General features: G+C 45.6%; 1 protein-coding gene and 1 long non-coding RNA gene across 3 annotated transcripts; both read right to left on the bottom strand.

The window, feature by feature from the left end:
* Nucleotides 1–586: 586 nt before the first annotated feature.
* LOC127907431 (uncharacterized) lies at nt 587–6,952 on the bottom strand. Its single transcript, XM_052462679.1, has 6 exons — nt 6,924–6,952; nt 4,884–5,176; nt 4,425–4,613; nt 4,236–4,343; nt 3,849–4,010; nt 587–2,751 (listed from the first exon to the last, which is right to left on the bottom strand). The coding sequence occupies exons 1-6, from the start codon at nt 6,950–6,952 to the stop codon at nt 2,348–2,350; spliced, it is 1,185 nt and encodes a 394-aa protein (XP_052318639.1). The 3' UTR covers nt 587–2,347.
* A 344-nt stretch (nt 6,953–7,296) lies between these two features.
* On the bottom strand, nt 7,297–11,604 carry LOC127907222 (uncharacterized). Of its 2 annotated transcripts, none has more exons than XR_008063785.1 (3): nt 11,118–11,604; nt 10,003–10,275; nt 7,297–7,556 (listed from the first exon to the last, which is right to left on the bottom strand). It is a non-coding gene; the product is annotated as an uncharacterized LOC127907222 (long non-coding RNA). The 2 variants fall into 2 exon arrangements; XR_008063784.1 differs by lacking the exon at nt 11,118–11,604 and adding an exon at nt 10,717–11,108 and having other exon boundaries at nt 7,298–7,556.
* Nucleotides 11,605–16,910: the final 5,306 nt, after the last annotated feature.

Below are 16,910 nucleotides of genomic sequence, written 5' to 3'. Positions count from 1 at the left end.
CTCTATCCTGGCAAACACCCCAATGAAGGTAGAGAAATAGAGAGTGAGAGTAGAAGATGTTGAAGAAAAGGCCTAGGGAGTTTGGGGAAGCCTAGCCTTTTGAAACAGTGGCAAGTTGCAGTGCATGAAATCCGTTTTGGTCTGGATATGGCTAGCTTACAAAGTAGCAGTTGCTAACAGAATGTTACTGGTTCCAGTCCCAGCAGCGAGAACAAATGAGCTGACCCTAAACAAGGCACTGTTGTATAGATCCGCCATTTTGAAACCGTGCTCCACATCGCAGCCCGAGTGAATCCATGACACTGCGGCAATCTGAGGGGACCAAGCTATTTCCTATTTCCTATGAAGTCTTTCAGCTCCACAAACATGAATTCAGCAAAACTTGAATGGATTGGCTTGGGAAGGTAAAGGGGGTGGACTGTTTGGGAGACAAGCTGACGAATGCTTGGTGGTGTGACAAACAAACAAAAGGCAGCAGGGGAAGGCCCTAAACAAAATGTCAAAGACTCCAGCCACCCTAGTCATAGACTGTTCTCTCTGCAGCCGCAGGGCATCGGTACCGGAGCACCAAGACGAGGTCCAAAAGGCATCTTAACAGATTCAACCCCAAGCCATAAGACCCCATATACAGCTAATGAAAGGGCTACCCAGACCCCTCTTTTACGCTGCTGCTACTCTCTGTTTAAAATCTATGCATAGTCACTTTAATTCTAAGGACATGTACATATTACCTCAATTACCTCGACTAACCGGTGCCCCCCCCACATTGACTCTGTACCGGTACCTCCTGTATATAGCCTTGCTTGTTATTTTACTGCTGCTGTTTAATTATTTGGTGCTTTTATTTTCTATTTTCTACCAATCTATTTTTTACTTAACACTTTTTTTTTCTTAACTTCTTAAAGAATTGTTGGTTAAGGGCTTGTAAGTAAGCATTTCACTGTAAGGTGTACAACTGTTGTATTCGGAGCATTTGACAAATAACATTTGATTTGAAGAGCTGTCCTTTAAGGTTGCTTTAATCGACAGTCGGGCAGAGACTCTGAGACTCTGAGGAAGGAAAAGTAGGATAAATATGAATCTAGTGTAGTGTAGTGTAATGATCTAAACTAGCTGCTTAGTTGGTCAATTTTAGCCGGGTCTCAATGAGACTAGATGTGGAGGGCTCCTAGGCTCTGCTTACTAACATGGTTGGCTGTACAGAGCAGACGCCACCAGAGAAAATCTATTTTCTGTCTGCCTCTCTCCCTCTCCACGCCTCTCTGGAGCAGCCACAGGTCATTTTCCATTCCAATATGGTTCTCTCTCTCCTCATCCTGCAAAATTAAACACTCGCAGGCACAGCGAGCGGGCAAACACACGCGTGCACTAACATAAGCAAACACACAGGGTCGTTTGGGCCAGCCTTGAGAGAGGGAGGGGTGAGAGCAGGCCTTGCCCTCAGCCATGGCATGCTTTCCCTGCCAGCAACCCAGGATCGAGGGTGGGGGCAATACGTTATTCCCCCCACCGCCACCTTGCTCCCTCTGTCCTCCAGCCAGGCTTATTATTTCAGGGTGAGAACACTGCCATTGAAAGGCGTTGTTTGTTTCTGATCAAGCCCTGGCAGCTCAACAACACAGCAGGGTGACTAGTTCACCCCACCAACAAAGACAGCTTTCATTGATGCATTTATTCAGTGTCCATCATATCACATTCACAAACTCAGTAGAAAACATGTAATAAACTACTACATTATAGTTGCTTTACCTGATGTCCAAATTTACCCCAAGCTGAGTAAATGCAGCCAAGCTGCTCCACAACCATTTAGTGTGAAATCAGAATCAACCATCTGATAATTAAAGCTGCTGGTTCCAATGTACTATTCCACAGGAATCACTCTCTCTGTCCTTTCCATTGATCAGCCTGGAGGGCAGTGGTGCCCATGGCTACAGACAGACATTCTTCCCAGCTAGCCTCACTCCCTTCATTTTCCCAGCTAGCCTCACTTCCTTCATTTTCCCAGCTAGCCTCACTCCCTTCATTTTCCCAGATAGCCCCACTCCCTTCATTTTCCCAGCTAGCCTCACTCCCTTCATCTTCACAGCTAGCCTCACTCCCTTAAAACAATAAAGTGGCGTGGATTAGAAAACCAGTCAGTATCTGGTGTGACCACCATTTGCCTCATGCAGTGCGACACATCCCCTTCGCATCGAGTTGATCAGGCTGTTGAATGTTGGTTGTGGAATGTTAGCTAGCTAACATTGAAATGAGTTAGTCAGCTTTAGCTACAGTACCTGCAGATTCATGCAGGGTAGTAATGTTTTGGAGTTGGGATTATGGTGAATTATCTAAACAAAAGACTCCACTATGCAAGTAACCATTTCACTGTACCATTTACACCTTCAGTAGCCTGTGCATGTGACAAATACACTTTCACTGTGTGTTTACCAGAGATGGTAATTGGAAGAACTACATGACCTACCCAGCTAGCTCCACTACCTCTATCTACCCAGCTAGCTCCACTACCTCTATCTACCCAGCTAGCTCCACTACCTCTATCTACCCAGCTAGCTCCACTACCTCTATCTACCCAGCTAGCTCCACTACCTCTATCTACCCAGCTAGCTCCACTACCTCTATCTACCCAGCTAACTCCACTACCTCTATCTACCCAGCTAACTCCACTACCTCTATCTACCCAGCTAGCTCCACTACCTCTATCTACCCAGCTAGCTCCACTACCTCTGTCTACCCAGCTAACTCCACTACCTCTATCTACCCAGCTAACCCCACTACCTCTATCTACCCAGCTAGCTCCACTACCTCTATCTACCCAGCTAACTCCACTACCTCTATCTACCCAGCTAGCTCCACTACCTCTATCTACCCAGCTAATCCCATGACCTCTGTCTACCCAGCTAGCTCCACTACCTCTATCTACCCAGCTAGCTCCACTACCTCTATCTACCCAGCTAGCTCCACTACCTCTATCTACCCAGCTAGCTCCACTACCTCTATCTACCCAGCTAACTCCACTACCTCTATCTACCCAGCTAGCTCCACTACCTCTATCTACCCAGCTAGCTCCACTACCTCTATCTACCCAGCTAGCTCCACTACCTCTATCTACCCAGCTAGCTCCACTACCTCTGTCTACCCAGCTAACTCCACTACCTCTATCTACCCAGCTAACTCCACTACCTCTCTATCTCCACTACCAGCTAGCTCCACTCCACTACTCTATCTACCCAGCTAGCTCTCACTACCTCTATCTACCCAGCTAGCTCCAGCTACTCCACTCTGTCTACCCAGCTAACTCCACTACCTCTATCTACCCATCTAGCTCCACTACCTCTATCTACCCGGCTAGCTCCACTACCTCTGTCTACCCAGCTAGCTCCACTATCTCTATCTACCCAGCTAGATCCACTACCTCTATCTACCCAGCTAGCTCCACTACCTCTATCTACCCAGCTAACTCCACTACATCTATCTACCCAGCTAGCTCCACTACCTCTATCTACCCAGCTAGCTCCACTACCTCTATCTACCCAGCTAGCTCCACTACCTCTATCTACCCAGCTAGCTCCACTACCTCTGTCTACCCAGCTAACTCCACTACCTCTATCTACCCAGCTAACTCCACTACCTCTATCTACCCAGCTAGCTCCACTACCTCTATCTACCCAGCTAGCTCCACTACCTCTAATACACCCAGCTAGCTCCACTACCTCTATCTACCCAGCTAGCTCCACTACCTCTATCTACCCAGCTAGCTCCACTACCTCTATCTACCCAGCTAACTCCACTACCTCTATCTACCCAGCTAGCTCCACTACCTCTATCTACCCAGCTAGCTCCACTACCTCTATCTACCCAGCTAACTCCACTACCTCTATCTACCCAGCTAGCTCCACTACCTCTGTCTACCCAGCTAACTCCACTACCTCTGTCTACCCAGCTAACTCCACTACCTCTATCTACCCAGCTAGCTCCACTACCTCTGTCTACCCAGCTAACTCCACTACCTCTATCTACCCAGCTAACTCCACTACCTCTATCTACCCAGCTAACTCCACTACCTCTATCTACCCAGCTATCTCCACTACCTCTATCAACCCAGCTATCTCCACTACCTCTATCAACCCAGCTAGCTCCACTACCTCTGTCTACCCAGCTAGATCCACAACCCTCCACTACTCTATCTACCCAGCTAGCTCCACTACCTCTATCTACCCAGCTAGCTCCACTACCTCTGTCTACCCAGCTAACTCCACTACCTCTATCTACCCAGCTAACTCCACTACCTCTATCTACCCAGCTAACTCCACTACCTCTATCTACCCAGCTAACTCCACTACCTCTATCTAACCAGCTAGATCCACTAACTCTATCTACCCAGCTAACTCCACTACTTCTATCTACCCAGCTAACTCCACTACCTCTATATACCCAGCTAACTCCACTACCTCTATCTACCCAGCTAGATCCACTAACTCTATCTACCCAGCTAACTCCACTACCTCTATCTACCCAGCTAACTCCACTACCTCTGTCTACCCAGCTAGCTCCACTACCTCTGTCTACCCAGCTAACTCCACTACCTCTGTCTACCCAGCTAACTCCACTACCTCTATCTACCCAACTAACTCCACTACCTCTATCTACCCAGCTAACTCCACTACCTCTATCTACCCAGCTAACTCCACTACCTCTGTCTACCCAGCTAGCTCCACTACCTCTGTCTACCCAGCTAACTCCACTACCTCTGTCTACCCAGCTAACTCCACTACCTCTGTCTACCCAGCTAACTCCACTACCTCTATCTACCCAGCTAGCTCCACTACCTCTGTCTACCCAGCTAACTCCACTACCTCTGTATACCCAGCTAACTCCACTACCTCTATCAACCCAGCTAGATCCACTACCTCTAACTACCCAACTAGATCCACTATCTCTATCTACCCAGCTAGATCCACTACCTCTATCTACCCAGCTAGATCCACTACCTCTATCTACCCAGCTAGATCCACTATCTCTATCTACCCAGCTAGATCCACTAACTCTATCTACCCAGCTAGATCCACTAACTCTATCTACCCAGCTAGATCCACTATCTCTATCTACCCAGCTAGATCCACAATCTCTATCTACCCAGCTAGATCCACTATCTCTATCTACCCAGCTAGATCCACTACCTCTATCTACTCAGCTAGATCCACTATCTCTATCTACCCAGCTAGCTCCACTATCTCTATCTACCCAGCTTGATCCACTATTTCTATCTACCCAGCTAGATCCACTATCTCTAACTACCCAACTAGATCCACTATCTCTATCTACCCAGCTAGATCCACTACCTCTATCTACCCAGCTAGATCCACTACCTCTATCTACCCAGCTAGATCCACTATCTCTATCTACCCAGCTAGATCCACTATCTCTATCTACTCAGCTAGATCCACTACCTCTATCTACTCAGCTCTCCTCACTATCTCCTGTCACAATGCCAAGAAATAGAAACTAAGTGAAAGAAAGAGGGAAAGTGAGCTGCGTGTCACATTTCTCCAGCAGTCGTGGCTCCGTCCATCCCTCCATCAGTGGCATAGAAGGCAGCACTGAGCACGCTGAGTCCTAGACAGTCCTAGACAGAGCGTGCTGAGTCCTAGACAGAGCGTGCTGCGTCCTAGACAGAGCGAGCTGAGTCCTAGACAGAGCGAGCTGAGTCCTAGACAGAGTGAGCTGAGTCCTAGACAGAAGGGGTCTGCAGTGACTGGTGCAGCCCAGGCAGCTTGCTTGCGCGCACGCACGCACACACACACAGACAGTCACACATACGCATACACACACAGACAGTCACACACACACACGTAACACACTTTTTTCTAATTTTGCAAACAGTCTCTTCCTCTGACCCCTTTTAATTTGCTCCTTTTCTCCTGTCACTCCTTCGTTTTCTCACCGGGACGAAACAATCCCAATCTCATTTATTTTTGAGGACAGAATATGTACATGTGTTAATGGGAAAGCCAAATCAAATTAACTATAATTAGTCAAAGTGGAGAGTGAGGCAGGGAGGTGGAGGCGGCATACATGGAAGTCTCGCTGTCTAGCCCCCCTCCCCCTCACACACACACACACACACACACACACACACACACACACACACACACACACACACACACACACACACACACACACACACACACACACACACACACACACACACACACACACACACACACACACACACACACACACACATATACATCCCCCCACACACACACACAAACACATATATACACCCCCACACACACACAAACACATATATACATCTCCCACACACACACACACACACACACACACACACACACACACACACACACACACACACACACACACACACACACACATATACATCCTCCCCCCTACACACACAAACACACATATACATCTCCCCACACACACACAAACACACATTTACATCTCCCCACACACACACAAACACATATATACATCTCCCCACACACACACAAACACACATATACATCTCCCCACACACACACAAACACATATATACATCTCCCCACACACACACAAACACACATATACATCCCCCCACACACATACACAACACCCTCATACACATCTATACCCCCCCACCCCCACTACCATACACACACACATCTATCCACCCCTCCACCCCACTACCACTACCTTACAAACACATATCTATACCTTCCCCCACACCACCACTACCATACACACACACACACAGCTACCCCCCGTACCCCTACTACCATACACATCTATACCCTCCCCCCACCACCACTACCATACACACACACATCTATACCCTCCCCCCACCGCCACTACCATACACACAGCTATGCCACCAACACACCCTTCCCCCCATTCGTTTTGACACACGTCACACTCACTTCAAAGCTCCCCCGGTCAGTGATTGCATGTGGCAAGCAAACACATGGAGACAAAGTATTTCTGTTGTGACATGTTTCCCACCAAACCAGTGTCTGAATTTTGCAAGCGGCAGAACCTGACAACTGTAATCTCTTCAGAAATACATTAACAGACATCTTATGAGAGGATAGGTGATACGTTGCGACAGAGCACAGAAAGGAAGAAGAAGAAGGAAGAAGATGGTGGGGGGACTGTAGAGATGCAGAGATGATTCAGCTTTGAGACTGTGGGAAAAGGACTGTTAGGCCTCTAAGGCCCAGTGTCAATTTCCCTGATACATTTCAGACTAATTCATCCATCCATATTCCTCTCACCTTATTCAATGGTTCCTTTTCCAAGTACCATAGTGGTTCAAATACCCCTCAAACTTGTACCAATATCTTTGTGTGTGCATGCATTTGTTAATCTGTGTGTATGTGTGTGTGTACTGACCTGCATGCTGCAGCATCTTGTCAATGTCTGTGTGTCCACAGAGCATCGTGTAGCAGACTGACTCCGCCTACCTGGCCGTTCAGGTGAGGGACAGCAGGGCCTCCACACATGCACTGCTGCCATGGTTACACGCCTCTGCAGGGGCGACCAGCCTGCATGGTCTGAGGAGAAACACACACGTTCAACCACACACACACAAAGAACAAATGATCATCCTTTTACAGTTTTTTCCGATTGCTAAACGACAGTGGACACAACTGGAGTCACATGTGCAAAACTCTAACTACAGTCTGCACAGCAGCAGTTCATGTGGACCAAACTCTAGTTCGTTTTTCATTGCTTGAACACAGTTTTCAAAACTCTACACACTTATCCCATGACTTTAACCACAACCTGCACAACACTGTGGATTTACAGCACTTTGTTCAAATGCTAACACACTGCTGTCAAAACTGTGAACCACACATTCAAAACGGAATAGATTTCAGCCTTGTGCCTTTCAAACACTGCTGATTGCAATTTCAGCTGAAAGGCTAAGCAGGTGTCTTGTTTTAGACTTGTTAGTGAACACACACACATATTACAGTAAATATAGGTAGAGCTCAGAAAGACTCATTTTGGAAATGGAACAAGGAAGATGGGTTTGTGGAGGGAGAAGGGTGGCAGGGAGAGGGCGGATGCGTGGAGGAAGACAAAGAAGACAAAGAGCTGTTATTTCAGATGAAATAAGGGCTACACTTATAGACCATGTCGTGAACCATGGTCTCTCATTAAGAGAGGCAGGGTTGAGGGTGCAACCCAATCTGCAAAGATCCACAGTGGCATCTGTAATGCGAATTTTCCATCATGCAAACAGGTGAGTTACATCCTTACAGTAAATTAAAACAATCTATTTTAATATATAATCTATTTTGTATTGCAATTATAGAATATTTACACAGATATATATTACAGTAAGTTTGACTGTAAAATATATTTTTACAACAGGACCCAAAGGCTGCCCCCAACAGGGGGAAGAGGAAAAATATTTTCAGATGCGCAGGAAAATGCTATTGTTGACATGGTTGTTGTCAACAATGCAATAAAACTGAGGGAGATTCAAGATAGAGTGCTGGCTGATAATGATATATTTGAAAATGTTAATTCTGTCAGCACAACAACTATTGCTCGAGTCCTAAAGAAACACCAAGTTACAATGAAACAGTTATACACTGTACCGTTCGAGAGAAACAGTGACCGGGTAAAAGAGCAAAGATACCAATATGTCCAGGTAAGACGTCTGAGGTTACGTACACAGCTTTACAAAATATTTACAGTAAAAAAAACACGAGCATTTCTACAGTAAAACTGTGCACTTACTGTTTTTCAGAGAGTAATGGAGGTGGAAGCACTGGAAAGACTACATTCATTTGTATTTATCGACGAAGCTGGATTTAACCTTGCCAAAACACGGCTCAGAGGAAGGAATGTTATAGGTCAAAAGGCCACTGTGGAGGTTCCAGGCCAAAGGGGGGGAAATATCACCATGTGTGCTGCAATGGCCAATGATGGTTTGCTTCTCAACACACCACTCATTGGCCCATACAACACAGAAAGGCTTATAGCTTTCCTAGAACAGCTCTATGGTCAGCTCGTGCCAGCAGAACAGGGAGAGCCAGTAAGAAACCCCCAAGTTTTTGTCATAGTTTGCGATAACGTTGCTTTTCACCACTCTGCAGCTGTCACAGATTGGTTTGCAGCACATCACAGATGTATGGTTTTGTACCTGCCTGCATATTCACCCTTCCTCAACCCAATAGAGGAGTTTTTCTCTGCCTGGAGGTGGAAAGTGTTTGGTCACCACCCACATGACCAAATGTCTCTTTTGGAAGCCATGCGTGCCGGATGTGAGGACACGAGTCCAGAGGACTGCCAGGGATGGATAAGGCACTCCAGAAGGTTCTTCCCCAGGTGCATGGCAAGAGAAAACATTAGATGTGATGTTGAAGAAAACCTGTGGCCTGATGCTAGAGAGAGGCAGGATTAGCCCCTCAATTATTTGTTCGAATTACAGTATGTACTTTTAGTTTCTACCTTTTTTTTCTCATTACTGTAATTACTACAGACTATTGAAGCAAACTGCTAATTTTCATTTACCTTAAAGAATTGTTATGTTCTAAAAAAAATTATAAATCATGTGAAAGAATGTCACTATTTTCTTTGAAGAAAATATTACTTTGTATGAAGTCACTGAAATTGTTCAAACTGTAAAGATGAAAAGTTTGTATTTTCTGTATTGGTGTTTGATGCTAGTGTTTTTACTCTCAGTGTGTTCTGAGTGACAGTGTGTGTTATCTCAGTGAGGGTTGTGCATAGTGTTTGGCTGCACTGAGCGTGTTTTGAGCCATGTGTTAAGAGTTGTGTTGCGTGAATGAGTTTTGCAGGTGATGTGAACTGTTTAGCTCAGGTGACTGTTGGTAGTGCAGACTGTAGTTAGAGTTTTTCACATGTGACTCCAGTTGTGCCCACTGTCGTTTAGCAATTGAAAAAAACTGTAAGAATGCATTATGAGGTTCCCAAATGAAGCACCGGTCACTGCATCTCAGTGCTAGAGGTGTCACTACAGACCCTGGTTTGGTCCTGGGCTGTATCACAACTGGCTGTGATTGGGAGTCCCATAGGTTAGGGTAGCGTTTGGCCGGGAGGTCTTGGCTCATCGCGGTTTAGCGACTCCTTGTGGCAGGCCGGGGGCCTGCAGGCTGACCTCGGTCATCAGGTAAACGGTGTTTCCTCCGACATATTGGTGCGGCTGGCTTCCGGGTTAAGCGGGCGAGTGTTAAGAAGCGCAGTTTGGTGGGTCATGTTTCGGAGGACGCATGACTTGATCTTCACCTCCCAAGCCTGTTGGGAAGTTGCAGCGATGAGAAAAGATCAAAATTGGGGAGAAAAAGGGGGGTCAATTTTTTTAAATAAATAAAGAATGCATTATGAGTGAAATGGAGGACAACCCCTAAGAAAACCATTAATCACATTCACACATCATACTGCTAATAGCTTCATAGCTAATAGCAGCCACCTTTTCATTTGAAAACCAAGTCAACTGGGATACTCTAATGATTTCACTACATCCAAAGCTAGACACACATTAAAACGTAACAGTTGGAATAGTTTAAATCGATCTTGATCTAAATAAGCAAGTCTAAATCTGTCTACTGTACAATCAGTGGATCAGAGGTCTCATATTATGGGGACACAGTTTGTGTTTCATGTCATCAGAGTATGTCACCAGAGTATGTCACCAGAGTATGTCATCAGAGTATGTCACCAGAGACTCAAACTCACCACTTCGCCATTTCAACCCTTTCATCTTGTCCCATTTCCTTTTCCACTTAGCACTTTAGATGACCGTTAAAAAATAAATTAAAACTATTCAAATTGCGCCACATCTGTATAAACGATTGCATTGGACTTAAAAGAAAGACAACTGTTATTTAATTTGCCCTGGGAGGGTATAAAAAACTGCAGTTGAAAATATCAGAGGGCGTGCATTCGCTTGGCAGAGCGGCTGTAAATCTAGCCTCCAACCCACCCCGTTCCTCCAAGACACACCCTTCGCATTATAGCTAAAGGTTACACTTGTGATGACCACATTCCTTGTATTCTTCATTCTAAATGTCCATGTTAATCTCTCTGCGACGCACTAAAGTGAAGGCAGCGGGAGAGCGAGGGGTCCGTAGACCTACCTTTCACGTTGACGCTCATCTTATAGGCTCTGTTCTGGAGTGTCTGAACTTCGCCGGGACCACCGTATCCACGGACAGAAAGAAGAAAAAACAGAGAGAAATTCCTGAATTAGGGTGTGTCCTGTCCATTATCCCACACCAATAACGCACTGGAGAAATTTCCCCAACGACCTCCCAAAAAACGGACGAAAAAAAAGGCGACCCTCCAATGAGAATGCGATTCAGAGAAGACATTAAAAACGGGAATAAAAAAAACGATGGTGAATTGGGATCTTTCTTCTCCTCCTTTATTGGACGGAGTGATTTTCCACTTAAACAAGAGCCCCACAAAGTTAATAAATGGGTAAGTGTGAGAAGAGCCTCTTCCGGTCCCGTATTGTTCCACTGGAGGAAGTTATGGTACACAGCCCAAGCACAAAGGCTCCAACAGGATTCTTCACACATCCAGGGTTCAAACGCTCCACTGGGCATTACCAATGTACCACGTGATATTTAATCAGCAAACTACAACACCCGGCCACAAAAGCCTCTTAAGGCTTCTATTTACATTTTCCACCCCCCTTTCCCTTTCCCTTCTCCCCTGCTCTCTTTTTGATACAATATTAAATCAGGAATACATTAGAGGACCAGTAGCCCCTCTTCATGTATGGCTGAACTTCACAAGAAAGTTAAAGGCCAAGCGTGAGTGCCTCTCTGCTTGCCAGTATAATACAGGACTGAAAAGCCACTAATAAACGTTTTACTAGCCCTCTCCAGGACGTCTGCCTGGCTCTTCAGAGGCTTCACTGGAGCAGATAGAGCAGGGTATAGGGAAATAGGGAGGAGAGGAGAGGGAGGAGAGGGCAAACTGAGGGACAGGCAGGAGTGGAGAGGGAGGAGAGGAGAGGGAGGAGAGGAGAGGGAGGAGAGGGCAAACTGAGGGACAGGCAGGAGTGGAGAGGAAAAGGCTTGCTGTATTTCAAGGCACAGGGAAATTTGGAAAATGCTCAACGCTTTCAACTTGAAGAGTTCCTTTCTTCCCAGAGGTGTCCTTGAGGCTGCATTAGACACATTAAACGTCATTCCCACCTGACAAAGAAGTTGAAGGGTGGGACAACGGAGATATAGAGGCTGTTTATCTGTAGCTTCGACAACATCTGGACAAGGAACAGCAATGATTCATTATTAGTTTTTTGTGTGCCATAAAGCAGAGGGTAAGCCACAAAGCAGAGGGTAGCTTGTGTTGTTGGGGCAGCACGTTTCAGATCTCCAGTGCTCAGTGCCCCTAACTGTGTCATGCCCCAGCACCTTCTCAGAAAATACCTCCTCAGACAAACCTCTGTCAGACAAACCCAGCGCCTCTATGGTGGGTACCCTCTCGCCACAAGAAAAAAAAAAACAGGAAATCCAAAATGATTCCTGCTCCTGTTCAGTTAATAGGTTTGTATTGTGTTACTTCAAACTGGAATAGTCTGAAATTCAGCAGGACAGCTGGGACTGGTGGATTGGATCCGGTCTTGGAGCCTCCCAGAACAGTACTGTGACCAAAAAGGCACATTCCTCTCGGAGTTACTCGTCCATACCAATACTCTCACGCCGCACAGTGAGCAACACACTGGAGCCAAGATGTCTGACAGAAACACAGTTTCCAATGCAACTTCTCCCTCATATGCACTAGCCTCCTTCCAATAATACACTTAAAGAAATCAGATAAATAAGATCACACACAAAAAATCTGCAAATCCTACTGTATGCCACAGAGAGTGAAGTCCAAGTTGGCCTTAATGAGTTGTTCTGCACTGTGGCAGGTCAGCGTTCTACACTTTGTGTTCCACCATTACGGCATCTAAAACGCTGTGATTAAACACCCATTCCACAGCTCCCCATGTGTACACATCCTCGCAAATGCCAAGCCCAATCCACGCACTGTTAAATCACTTTAATGGCTCCAATTTGGACACAACTCCACCATTATTAGGGGTAATTGCATGCTCAGCATTTACAAAAGCACGGAAAGGATAAATCCAATTGTCCTTTTCTATAAATCCCTCTAACAATCCCCCATTTCACTCTTTAATAGAAAAGTTTGATGTATGTGTCCACTTTCTCTGTGTAGCTGTACTGCGTGTCGGCTGGTGAGCTGGTTAAAAAACCTGCCGGCAATGGTTCTAATAACAATGCTATTTGTCAGAATGGTGCTAGAAAGCTATACACAGTATTCATTTAATCCATTGTTTTAATGTAGAATCTCTCCCTCACACTAACATGGGCTTGAATGGAAATATCCTACTGTATGAAACCACAAACCCTGGCTGGCCATGGAGGTTGAAAAACAGAGCATTTAAAAAAAAAGGCTTTAGGTAGTTTGGGTCCTGGATGCTGATTGGCTGAAACAGCATTTTAGCCATGTGTATACTAGACAATATACCACAGGTATGACGCAGAAATACAGTACTTGTACACTGATGTACAGTACTTGTACACTGATTTATGTTGGTAACCAGTTTCTAATAACAATAAGGCACCTCGGGGGTTTGTGTCGCGCCTAAGAACAATCCTTAGCCGTGGTATATCGACCATATACCACAAACCCCCGATGTGCCTTAAAGTGGACCACAAAATGGTGGTCACTGGATAGCGATGCAACTGACTTGTCTAGTTAAATAAAGGTAAAAAATGTGAGTGAGCATTCTAACAGGGAACAGAGGCACAATATGTCACGTTTTAATGTTATTCCTTGTCTGTCTGCTCTGAATACATGTTATGTTAGTGGTACCCAGGCAACTCAATAGTCTAGTCAGGGGACACAGGATAATAGTTTTAGGAGGGAAAACAACCTTCCTAAGCCCTCAGCCCCTTTCAGCTGCTAGAAGGGAGATCCAAGTGGCCGTGGATGAACATATGCAGCACAGAAAAATAGCTCATATGAAAGCAAGATGAAATCTGTGTGTGTGTGTGCGTGCATGCGTGTGTCTGTGTGTGTGCATGTGTGTGTCTGTGTGTGGGTGTGCATGTGTGTGTGCGCGTGTGTCTGTGTGCCTGCCCTCCTCTCCATCTCCCCACCCCATCACTGGCGCAGAGTATTTGTGGGGGGAGGGGATATGAGCACAGTGCCAAACCCCTAATTTATGGAAGTTCCTCACACAGTCACTCATCTTTACAGGGCTGCATTATTTCTGTGTTTAATATTTTAAACTGGAGATCTGACGATCAATGTGCACCGTGTGTTGTCCTTTCCCATTATCTCTGCGTTTCTCTCTCATCCGTGTGTTGTCCTTTCCCATTATCTCTGCGTTTCTCTCTCATCCGTGTGTTGTCTTTTCCCATTATCTCTGCGTTTCTCTCTCATCCGTGTGTTGTCTTTTCCCATTATCTCTGCATTTCTCTCTCATCCGTGTGTTGTCCTTTCCCATTATCTCTGCGTTTCTCTCTCATCCGTGTGTTGTCTTTTCCCATTATCTCTGCGTTTCTCTCTCATCCGTGTGTTGTCTTTTCCCATTATCTCTGCATTTCTCTCTCATCCGTGTGTTGTCCTTTCCCATGATCTCTGCGTTTCTCTCTCATCCGTGTGTTGTCTTTTCCCATTATCTCTGCATTTCTCTCTCATCCGTGTGTTGTCTTTTCCCATTATCTCTGCGTTTCTCTCTCATTCGTGTGTTGTCTTTTCCCATTATCTCTGCGTTTCTGTCTCATCCATGTGTTGTCTTTTCCCATTATCTCTGCGTTTCTCTCTCATTCGTGTGTTGTCTTTTCCCATTATCTCTGCGTTTCTCTCTCATCCGTTGTGTTGTCTTTTCCCATTATCTCTGCGTTTCTCTCTCATCCGTGTGTTGTCTTTTCCCATTATCTCTGCGTTTCTCTCTCATCCGTGTGTTGTCTTTTCCCATTATCTCTGCGTTTCTCTCTCATCCGTTGTGTTGTCTTTTCCCATTATCTCTGCGTTTCTCTCTCATCCGTGTGTTGTCTTTTCCCATTATCTCTGCGTTTCTCTCTCATCCGTGTGTTGTCTTTTCCCATTATCTCTGCGTTTCTGTCTCATCCATGTGTTGTCTTTTCCCATTATCTCTGCGTTTCTCTCTCATCCGTGTGTTTATTTCCTTTTTTATAAAAACCTGTGTTGACTCGGTTTAGACCTCTGGGGATGTTCTCCTTCCTCAGACCAGACTGCTGGACATTTTGGGTAGACAGGAGACTGGGTCAGGGGTCACCTCTGATAACATCAAACATAATCATCAACACCATCTGATGACCGGCATCTCTTCAAACTATTTAATACTTCCACAATGAATGTCCATAAAAAGGAAATTAGATAGACAAACACACACACACAAAGCAATGAGAAGGAAGAGCTTGTGGAACATCCTCTGAGGAATAGAGTAGTGGCAGCAGTGTGTAGGGGCCACTGTGCTGTGCCTCATTCAAACAGACAGCTATCAGGACCCTAGCAGTGAGATACTCTCAGCTCAGTCTTTTAATGGACGTCACTGTCAAAACATCGGAAGGCCTTGTGCACTGCCACCTAGTAAGGCCCATACCCTCAAATACAGTGCAGTCAGTGTGTTACTTGTCTTCTCTGTTTTTCCCTCACTGGACGGTGAACCAAGATGAAGGTCACAACCCATTTCAGTGGCACTGACAAAAAGGCCCCCCGAGAGTTATTGTAGGCACCTAGGCAGGAGCTTGGTAGGTACGTAGATGGTATGTTAATCATCTGAATTCAATTCAATGTTTCATACAGTATTAATGACCTGGCTGTAGCTATGTTTTTACTACATAGTCCCATCTAGGTAGTGCCACTCTTGATCAAACTACCACCGTCTACCTCTCTCACTGGCTTCGCAGGCATCACACATTCTTTTTCCGTCTCAGCCTTCCGCTCCACTTAGTGAGTAAAACAGCAACAGAGTGAATTCAATGGGGAGAAAAGCAGATTATGAGAAATAAATAAATAAAGAACTAGTGAAGGTGAAAGCGGGCTCTTCAAAGCTGCGTAGTGCTAATAGCTGAATGGCTGTCAGGAGTCCTGCGTGTGAGCCTGGGAGCAGAGCTGCTGGCTGCCTGATGCGTGGGGAACAGGGAAGAGGAGGTGAGAAAGTGAGGGTAACCACGCTTTACTACAGGGAAGCCTGCTTGTTTCCCTGGTAATTGGGTTGTTCAGAACCCAGGTGGAATCTCCTAGCAGTGCGGGAGGAACACACGTCCTGTCACGTAACTTATTATTTGTTTTATTTATTTCATTTCACCTTTATGTAACCGGGTAGGCTAGTTCTCATTTACAACTGCGACCTGGCCAAGATACATGGAATAAACAAATGTACAGTCCATAACACAATAGAAGGGGGAAAAAAGCGTATTATTAGCAGGGACAAGTCTGGCAAGATGGTGTGCGTCTGTTTGGTTTTAATATCCTATTCTGGGACCAAAAGTCCTCACAAGGATAGTGAAACAATGAAAATTGGGGACATTTCGCCGGCCCCCACAAGGACAATGGCAATTTTAAGCTTTAGGGTTAGGGTAAATAGGATTTTGAACGGGAATCAGTTTTTTTGGTCCCCATAAGGATAGTGTGTCTGATAAGAGGAAAAGTGCCATGGTTCATCTCATCCCACCCAGAAGTCCCCTATCCACATGGGGAGACTGACAATAAACTTGACTTGGCGAGTGGACCTAGTTTTTCTAGTTTTTGTCATTCTGTCATTCTGGCTGCAAGATCACTGCAAGCCCTGGAGCAGTGTACACTATGCCATACACCAACACTCAATACACACACACATGTGTGCACACACACACACACACACGCAGAGATGCACGGAC

Source organism: Oncorhynchus keta, chromosome 14, assembly GCF_023373465.1.
Source record: "Oncorhynchus keta strain PuntledgeMale-10-30-2019 chromosome 14, Oket_V2, whole genome shotgun sequence".
NCBI classification, from domain to species: domain Eukaryota; kingdom Metazoa; phylum Chordata; class Actinopteri; order Salmoniformes; family Salmonidae; genus Oncorhynchus; species Oncorhynchus keta.
Note: the sequence above shows the minus strand (reverse complement) of the source record. Positions and strands in the feature narration are given on the sequence as shown.